Genomic DNA, 10,532 nt, shown 5'->3' on the forward strand with positions numbered 1-10,532 from the left:
ATCATCATCATCATCATACCTGGACTTACTGTGACTGTCCTAATGTCCCATCAACCTGAACATTGAACAGCACGACACATTCTTCTTCTTCTTCTTCTTCTTTTTATCCCATAAGACAAAAGACAAAGACGATGCAGAGGGAGACGGAGGCAGAAACAGTTCCATCCTTTTCTCAAACCCATTCCCTTAACACCTCATTAAAGTCTCTCTAGAAGCGATTCCCTCGGCGGAATCATTTGTCACACACTGTGCTGACCTCAGATCAGCCCAATTGTAAAGGTGCTGTCCTCAGAATTAGACTAAGGGTTTGCAAAACAGAGACAAAGACAGTCACACCTCCATACACTCGGCTCATTAGTGAGGACACATCCTGTACCAGTCACAGGGCTTCACCGAAAATCCAATTACTCCAGGCCAGACCAGTCCACTGACTCCAACCAAATCAAATCATATCCTGGGAACCGGCCTCAGTCCAGTTTACTTATGGAAGATGGAAGATTCTGTAAAAAAACACACACACAAAAAAAACACAAAAGAAGATGTAGCGTTTTGGGGGGGCTTCAAATCCACTCTCCAGGATTGGGGAGGTTTCAAATCTGCTGTGGTCGGCAAGAATGACAATATTTACTTTCAAAACCATGTTTATTAAATTTAGAAAACACCATTTTGTTAACAGTTTCATAGCAAGAGCAGGAACAAGTGAAACTGTAAGAGAGATAGAAAGAGAGAGAGGGGGAGAGAGAGAGAGAGATAGAGAGAGAATGGGGAGGAACAGAGAGAGATAAGGGGAGTAAAGGGGTGAGTAGGGGAGAGAGAGATAAAGAAAGAGAGAGGGAGAGAGAGAGAGAGAGAGAGATGTCAATGGGGCCTTGGCCAACCCCTGAGTTAAAAACCAGCTGTGTTTGACCTCATCCTTTTCCTATGCTTCTGCTCTGTGTGGTCACCTGCAGCTAACCTGGCATAGACTAGTAGAGTCAGTCAGTGTGGTAGTCAGCACGTGAAGGTAGCACACCTAAAGAAAAGGAGACATAAGAAAAGACTCTGTGGACGTCAGGTAGAAAAGTTGATTTTGCAAAGTCACTTTTCAAGTCAAGGTAATTCCTGCCAGAAGGATACGGAGTACGCAACATTAACATGTAATTAGGTTGCCAAACCATATCGGTATGTAGGTTTTAACCACTGGGGGAGGGAGTTTCCGCACAGCTTAAAGGACAGTTGGGGGGGAGGGGCGGAGGGAGGCAGTGAGGGAGGGGGTGCAGTACTGATACAGTCCGAAAAAGGAAGTGCAAACAATGTCTATAAGGTGTGTTTGTTGAGGGGGTTCTGTGGGCGAGAAGTTACAGGTGTACGAGTGAACCCCCTTCACTCGTCAAGGCGCCGACAGGGGCGACTCTCTGGAGGGTGAGCCCGAAATATCCTCGGGGGGGAAAACTGTGAGTGTGCAGGCCCGGATCCCGCCCAACGACTCGGGTAAGTCAAACACTTTGTGCCATTCGTCCTTTTCAGGGTCATATTTCTGTACTATTTCCACCATGCAGCGATTGTTCCAGGAGTAACCCCCCACCACGTAAATCTTATTCTCAAACACGGCCACGCCCACGTCGCTCTGACCCCGCAACATGGCAGCAATAGGTGTCCATAAGTCTAGGGCGGGGGAGTAGTACTCGCAGCTCAGAACGTCGTCGTAGTCGCTGGTGCCTCGGAAGTGGTTACCCCCGATCACGTAGAGGCGGTCCCCCACCGTGCACATACAGTGCAGGCCCCGGACCGTGGTCATGGGGGCTTTGTGAGTCCACTTGTCTGCGTCGGGGTCAAAACACATTAACTCCTTCTGAAAAGTGTCGTGAGTGATTCCACCTGCAGGAAAAAAAACAAAAAAAAAAGGGAAAACGTTGATTTTAGCCGGGTCTACAGTTCTACCCTGGAACATGTATTAAAACCATATGTTATTGATTTAAACTATAGTTTTATATTTTAACAGATATCATCCACATATAGCAACACAATGAAGTTTCTGGAAAAAATCAAAGGAGCAAAATAACAATACAAAAACAATTCTATGGCAGCAGCTGTGACAACATCTTGTCTTCAAGATATGAGAGACTTATTTCACGTAATAAGTACAGAAGTGACTGAAGGCTAATATCAAGTGGTTGAAAAAAGAAAACCCAAAAAAACATCCATTAATATTTGAGCATTATTGATTTCTGCAGAATGATGTCTTTTATTAATGCAGCCAACAAACTGGCTGGTGAATCCTGCAGGGTTTATAGAGAGACTGCTTCAGATCGAGTTCATATTCGCAGCCAACACATGACCCACATTATGTTGCACTGAGGACCTAAGATGCTGCAATGTGTGCAGTTTGAATATTTAAGGTGCAGATAATTGTCAAAACAGCTGACGTAACTATAGCCTCTGTATCAAAGTGAAAAAAAAAAAAGTCCTAATCTATCCTTCTGGCAATCCTCAGCTAAACAAACGCTCTGTAAACTTGGAAGCTTTTTGTTTTTGTGAAAATGCTGCCATTGAACTGCAGGTACAAACAGTACAGAACTTTCATTCACATACACAGAGCTGTCTGTAGATGCGCAGACATAAAAAAAAAAAAAAAGTGGGGAGGGAGGTAAAAAAAAAAAACAGGACATGTCTACAGGGAAGGCCGAAAATAAAAGAGGAACACAATCCCAGCATGCATTTGGGTGTGAGCCAAGGCGCCGAGCTGCTGAGCATCACCCCTCCACCCTCCCCTTCCCCCCCCAATCCCTACTGCCAGTGACTAGGACCAAATGAGGTGAAGATTTGCAGCGCCTGGTGATTAGAGGCTAAAGCCCTGTATTGTTGCTGTGCAGCGTTCGTGTGCTGGGTTCATTCACCGCTGTGACCTGAGGTGTCTATTCAGCCGCCATGACTAAGAGCCGCAAGGCTGCGCCGCCTTAAACGATCAAATCCAAAGATAGTCCAACTATCAATTTCCTTTATCCAAGCACTCCAAAGGACAAGTCGACCATTAAAACCCAGATAAGAGCACAATGCCGGAGCTGGCACAGGGTCGTCCTAATTCCTCCCAGGAGGCGCCGCGGCCATTAGGATTCAGTTGGAGAGCTTTGTCCTTGCCCTGTTATGATGTCTGATCAGTGTCCTGTGATCCTAATGTCCACTCAGGTGCCATTAGGGAGAAAATTAGGAGCAGACAAGTTGTTTTTGCTCAAGCGAGGACAATTGTTTTTGCCTTTGCATAGACGGCGCAGGGTATAATGGCTTAGTGTCAGTATAATGTGACACACAGTGAATGCTACAGCCATTAAAGCAGGTAATTGGTGCAAATGTTGCAAAAGGTCATTGTTTCTCTGCTCCGTTTTTGAGAACGGCTTATTCTAAACAATGAATAATGACAATAAAATAAAATTCTTGCAGAGAAGTCCCCTAGAATCATAGTGTGTAATTGTTCAAAACAAACAAAAAACACGCTGTTTCCTAAAGCGTATGAAAAAAAAACAAAACAACAACCACGGCTTCAAAATCATTCCACAGTTTTGCAACGTTTCAACAAGGCCATCAATCACTGCAGGGACATTAGAGTCTGCAATTCAATTTTCGGCTGTGTCATTCACCAGTGTCTGTGTAACACACAGTAATACTCAGCCATTTACTCTGGAGGAAAAGGAAACTGAGATTTTAGACATTTAAAAAATCAATGACATTGTATAGAGATACTGCATGTTGAGTCCTGCAAACAATTATTGAAGTAATGAGTCATGAATATTTTTGTTTGCACAGGGCCTGCCTGACTTAGGGGGACTCAAACCCATGACATTTACATGTGCCTGGCTTAGGGGGACTCAAACCCATGACATTTCTGAAAGGTACTTCACTCATAATTCCAAAATGAACACAAAAGACTGCAGTATATCGTTAAGTAGTTAATTAAAAGACGGTGTTTGAAGGAGCTGCAAATACAGCGCGTCTATTAAGAAAATACTCCAATAATTGTCTGACAGAAAAAAAGAATACTAAGAAAAACCACAGGAAGTGTCTCTGCAGGAGTCAACGTCGCTGAGAGACTGAATTGAAATAATCAATCCAAATTTCTCTAAGCACACGGAGCCTTTTGTTGCAGAGAACTCAATAATGTCCTTTAAGAAAAAAAAAAAAAAAAAGCCTGTGAGATCTAATCTGTCTGATAATAAAGCCGAGGCAACGAGCTTCTGTGACGCCTCGGCACTGGTGTCTGAACCCTGCCACAGCACTTGAGCTGTGACGGTCCGTGGGCTGACTGCATGTGTCAGGTCCATCCAGCTGACAGCAGCTTCAGACAGCACAGCTGAACTGTCAGACGGTGCGTAGAGAGACGGCAGGACCCGGACGAAACGGAACCCCATCCGACGGAAGGAGCTCATTTACCTGCAGTGTTTGCATCAAGAGCATCAAGAGTGTCTGTCTGCTTATAGAGCACTTTTCAAAATCCTTTACGACCATCGGAGGCACTTAACAGTTTCCAAATGAGCCGTGCGAGTTCCCCTCTTGTCTTATAACCCACAGCAGTATTCATAAAACTGCCTGACCGGATCTAATCTATTACATGCAAATGCTCATTTTCTCCCCGGCATGTACTGTATATCAGGATGCTGTAGGTGCAAAACCTGACACCGGTGTCACGGCTCAGCCGGCTGTTTCGACAGCAAAACTCTCCCGTTTCCCCGCAGTAACAGTTGGCTGAGTTGACTGCCTATTACCTGCCTCACTGGTACATGAAACCAACAAATGAGGAATCCATTATAATATCAAAGAAGAGAGCAGTAAATCCCATGTACTGCAGAGAACGGCCCCGAGCAGAAAAACTGAAGCAGATTAGTGTCTGACTGCCGTGATATCCATCTCTCCAGCGTCTTTCATCTCTTTTACTGCCGAGCTTAAAAAAACGACAAACGCGCGTTCACATGCACGCCCTACGCCCCTTGTGCTTGCCAAGTGAAATACTACCAAATAAAAATGTTTTTAAATATCTAAGGCAGCTTTAAAGTAATGCATAATAAAGGCAGATGTGTAATCACAGCTCACAACTCAAACACGCACAATTTCAAACATGTCGCTGATGCCGCCGTCTGATTTGTCCAAAATTACTTTTCCACTTTTCCATCGGCGCAGCACTGTCGGCCAGTGTTGCGTGTTCTCCTACAGCCGTTCAGGGTCTCATTGTCCTCTTGGGTACTTTACTGAAGTAGGTCAACAATGTCAACAGTTTAGTGGTACTTTAACATCAAGGACAAAGATTTGTTCTCTTACGGTACGGAACAAAAACTGAATAAATCAGCTGAAGACGTTCCCTGGTGCTGAATACTCTGATGCAGGGGCGACCAATAAGTAGTTTGAAATCCAGTAGATCGGATTTTTTTTTTTCCAGGACAACCCTGATATTTAAGTAAACCAAACTTTACACACACCCACCATATATATACACACTGTAGTCTTCATCTTCCTACATCCTTCAACCTTGAACCCCATGAATTCTTTACTGTTACACCAACCATTTTTTCCCAGTATCTTTGTTCAGCTCGTGTCCGAACCATCTCAACTTCACTGCTGACTTCACTCCACCTGTGACTTGTCAGTCCCAGTTAAAATCTCAGCATCCCAATCTCCTCCAGCTCCAGCTCAGACTCAGCTTCCTGTCCATTAAACAGTGTCTCTGTCTCTGAACCCTACATCATATCAAGTCTCACCAGTGTCTTCTAAATCTTCCCCCTCTAACTTGGCTGCTTTAGTTAATGCCCAACTATATTTTGGATAGTTAGACTAAGAAAAAGTAAAATAAAAAAAAACCTGAACACGAACATAAGGTGAAGTGGAGCTAATAGAGCATGTAATGTGTGCCGTGTGTAAGGTAACGGTAACACAACGTTGTCTGATAACGACTTTGCAGGAATAATGAGATCTGTGGATTATGAAATTAAATTCACTGCTGGTGTGAACAGTAATCAAAAACCAGGCAGTGTGTCTAATAAAATAGAATATATATATATGCAGCGCAGCACCTTACAGTGTACATAAGCATAGTATTACTGCTTTACTCCTTTCATATATATTTTTTGTCACAGACAAAGACCATGTAAAAAGTGGACAGAGCCTTCAGTGGATCAGGGGAACTCTGCTGTCCTCCTATTATTTATGTGCTGGTGGAAGAAGCACTTTTTCTTATTATTATATTTTTCTTTCTCATCCCTGTTAATTTTACACAAATACTTACTGTATATATGCATATGTATATATATCTATCTATATATATACATTTATATATATATTATGCAATTTGTACAATTAAAAAAACAAGCAAAAACTTGCTTGTTCTCCTTGTTTGAACTGTTCAGAGACACAGCAGTGTCCACGTACGGGGATCTGGGGATTAGCACACGCACTCGTCTGTGTTCCACCTCCTCCACAGGTTTTTTTTTTGTCCTTTACTTTGCTCCATCTATCCCAATTCCACTTCCACACCCGCCTCTCCCTCCCTTCTCTGTGGCATCACTCTGGATTAGTCACACTGGGAAACTAGGGCTCATCTCCATAATGCCGGATTTGTTTTCAATCCCATGAAGTGAGCAAGTACTGAGGTGGCACATAAAGATTAAGCACCGAGTCACAAAAGGCCCAACCTTAGAGTCCACTAAAAAAAAGTGTGCATATGGTAAAAAAAAAACAAAAAACTCAGCACGCTCATTAAGGAAGAGTTCAGGAGACATTAAGAATGTCTTAATAAACAGTAATCATGTTAAATTATTTTATCTCATGTGAACGCAAAATAACAAGCGTGCAGTGGAACACGAAATTAGCTGCAGATTCTGGTTGAAAATAATAATAAACTTCCAACAAGATTAGTCACATAATATACTAACGGTGAAGCATTAACTTCACAGTGCACAAATTTTTAGCTTTTTTTTTTCTGCGAATCCCAATTTCCTTCAATTGACATTCATATACAAACTATCAATTGTTCTTCAGTGCAAAAACCCTACAAGTTATTAAGAAACATTTACCCGAAACTGCTCTCAGCGACAGGTTTTCTGTTCAGTTAGAGGTAGAAAAGGGGAAAAATAATATCACCGTCATAATTGTAATGGGCATAAATATAATCCCTTAATAAGCAGAGGATTAAGACATTAATTTATATCCCACAAACACACCCACACACACATATATATATACAACGCGAAACGCAGTGACAAATGCACATTTTTTGCTTTTTTTTTATCTGGAAGTGAGGATCGCCAAAAACAATTTTTGCGAATCCCAATTTCGCAAAATAATATCACCGTCATAATTGTAATGGGGATAAATATAATCCCTTAATAAGCAGAGGATTAAGACTTTAATTTATATCCCACAAACACATCCACACAAATATATATACATATTTATACATACATACATACATATGCCTATATACATACATATATGCATACATATATACACATATATACATATATATTTATATGTATATATATACACATATATATATATTTACATACATTTGTATAGCTATGTATATCCCCATTTTAATTAGGCTAATAAGAAACGAAGCCACTCACCTGAAATATACATATAACCACCGTACACTGTCCCAGCGTGACCATAATGTGGTTCATTCATTTTGGCAACATACGTCCATTCATTTGTCCTTGGGTTGTAGCACTCCACAGTGGCTTGAGGGTGAAAAGAGAGATTGGAAAAGAAAGAAAGAAGAGAACGTATTAGCTGAAAGAATTAGGCCAAGACACATCGAAGGAGGACAAACAGCTGCAAATGAGGCCTTGGAGGGTCTCTGCGTGCAGGCTAAAATGTGGATTAAAATACAGAGGAGTTATTTGCACTGACTGCTCAGGAAATATAAAGATGCTGAGATCCTTTATCTGAAGGTCCCCGAGGGGGGGATTCATCATATCTGTGAGGAGCAGGAATAAGGACACTGGGACTCACGAGAGGGGCTTGTCATGGAGTGATTGGTGGCTGAAAGCCCCCTTCACTGAGTAAACAGGGTCTACCGCTGTGTGGGCTCTCCATCTCTTACAAAATGGTTCTTTGAAAGGCTGCCGAGACAGCGCGGCGTCTCGACGAACGTGGAGTGGCACCAGAAAGAACCAAAAATATTAGGGACCGGTTTGAACGGTTTAAAGAACGGTGTGTGTGTGTGTGTGTGTCATCAGAACTGGTTACACATGATGCAATCAGACCTCGTGACCAAACATGAAGACAAAAGTGTACATTTATAATTAACCATACTGAAATGAATTAAATCACATCTGAACATATTGTAACGAATTGAAATTTAGAAATGATGATTTAAGACAATTAATAATTAGCCATAATTAATTACAATTATGATTAATTGTAATTGATCCACAGCTTTCCCATGATTAAAATGTATATTATTATTTATATTTATATATATAAATATATTTATAGATATATTTACATATATTTATAGATATATTTAAATATATTTATATATATTTACATATATATATGTATATATATATACATATATATATGCATACACAAGCACACAGAATATATACAGGCTTTTACTGGCACAAGAAGTGACTGTGTTTTTGGATATATGTCACAGACACAAAGGGCTTTACAAGAAGGACAGAAACAGCCCAAATGCACTGTTGTTCAAATCCATTCCTATTGATTCCAGAAAACCAACGTAAGCTCAGGATTCATCTCTGGATCAGTTGGAAAAAACACTGAGCGGAGGAGAGTGAGGACTTTTATTTGCTTGACCAAAGTCTGTTAAAGTCCATCTGAGCAGAGACACCAAAAAAAAAAAAAACCTCCGGCTTCAGTGAAACAGAACAGTCAGTATTAGAAAACAATAATGTGAACTGAGGGGTGACATTGGCCGTGGAGCAGAGATAACCTTGGATTTACCTCTAAAAATGAGTTCAGAGGATAGTTTGACACACAGGCCAATGCTTGTTTTAATTGTAACAGAGAGTGATGTAATTTAATTTACCGGTACACCATTTTAGAGTTGAGCCACTTCTTCATTATGTCAAATTTAAATAGAATTTTTTAATAGAAAATAAATGAGTCACATTTAAAGTTAGCTACATTTTACACCTGAAAATAAAAAAAATAAAAAAAGGAAAAAGACTGCAACACAGAACTATTGTTGGTTGTATTTGGCAAACTCTGCTATGTTGTTATATTCTCTGAACTCCGTCAATGGCTCCCAACAAGGCAGTTGGGGTGGGTGGGTAATAAGATTAAAGAATCTGTGGAGGCGGATCAATCCTAATAACAAGATACTTAGCAGGAGAAAAAAAAAAAACAAACAAACAAACATAATGCAACACACAGGTGTCGCCTGGTTCAGTGAAGACCTGAGCTCTTTCCAAATTTACCTGAAAGACCAAATTAAATTATTAAAAAAAATAAAAAAAATAAAGGAAAACTTCAAAATGTTGTTTTCTAATAGTTGAAAAAAACAAAATCACATAAAGGCAGGAAAGTGTTTAAGAAAGTCTTCAAGGTGAATAACAGGGGGTGTAAGAAAATATCGATACGCTGAAATATCGCGATATTCCGTTTCACAATACCGTTATTTTTTTCTTAACGGGGCTGGTTAATTTCGTTTTGCTTTTATTGCTTCTTGTTCAAAATGTAATAACCTGATGTTACGCATGTAACCAATACTATCACAGAATATCGCAATATATTGTATCAATGCCTACGTATTGTCTCACGAGATTCTTGCCTTACACACCCTTAGTGAATAAAAACCGTCTCAGTTCAGAACATGAACTGGTTCAAACTGACCCAGTGTTGTCCTTTTTCTTTATTCCCCCTCAGGTGTAATATGTTCTGAGTGCTGGAAAACAAACTAATGAAGGGCAGAAACTGTTCTTACTCACCCTCCTCTCCAACCACGGCAGAATAATAATTTGGGTTTCTAAAATACACCGTTGGCTCGTTGTGTCTAGTGAAACTGGGCTTCGCCTTCATGGGCTGTGTATTTTTTTAATTTTTTTTTTATTGTCTTAGTTTTCTACTTTCTTTTAACTTGGTCCAATCCCTCAGCTTTTGGTAAAGTTGGTTTTTTGGTTTGGTTTTTGGACAGGAACAATGAAGTTTTAAACATCATAACTTCAAGACTTACCAAACACAAGTGGAAATATCCTTCAATGTTCGACATTTTATTGGTCAAATGACTTGTTGACCAATGAAAAAAAAAAAAAAAAATACGACTGACTGAATAGAAATAGAAATGCTGCTTTCAACTTGCGATGAAAACCCAACCCAACCCAACCCTCCTTCTCCTCCTCCGATGCCCTCTACAGGTTGGATGCGTCAATAAAACCCATGTGACTGATATTAACCAGGGGGTGGGCGGCTCCTGAGGAAAGGGGTGAAACCACATGCAGAGAAAGAGCAGTGGGACGTGGAGCAGTAAAAGTCACTTGTGTCGACGGGCAGTGAAGTGAGGCTGTGCATTTTGGTCTAATTATAACCCAGAGGACGAGGCTGCT

The 10,532-nt window shown here is 40.8% G+C and overlaps 1 protein-coding gene across 1 annotated transcript in view; it reads right to left on the reverse strand.

Moving 5' to 3' along the window:
• Positions 1-623: 623 nt before the first annotated feature.
• Positions 624-10,532, reverse strand: part of klhl13 (kelch-like family member 13) — a 26,095-nt gene continuing 16,186 nt past the window's right edge. The window contains exons 6-7 of the mRNA XM_025065866.1: positions 7,587-7,758; positions 624-1,857 (exon numbers count right to left, since the gene is read on the reverse strand). Coding sequence (XP_024921634.1) covers positions 1,370-1,857; positions 7,587-7,758 — 660 coding nt within the window. The 3' untranslated portion in view covers positions 624-1,369. The remainder of the gene's footprint in view (positions 1,858-7,586; positions 7,759-10,532) is intronic.

The sequence above is a fragment of the Cynoglossus semilaevis genome, chromosome 19, assembly GCF_000523025.1.
Source record: "Cynoglossus semilaevis isolate Cse_v1.0 chromosome 19, Cse_v1.0, whole genome shotgun sequence".
Lineage (NCBI taxonomy): Eukaryota > Metazoa > Chordata > Actinopteri > Pleuronectiformes > Cynoglossidae > Cynoglossus > Cynoglossus semilaevis.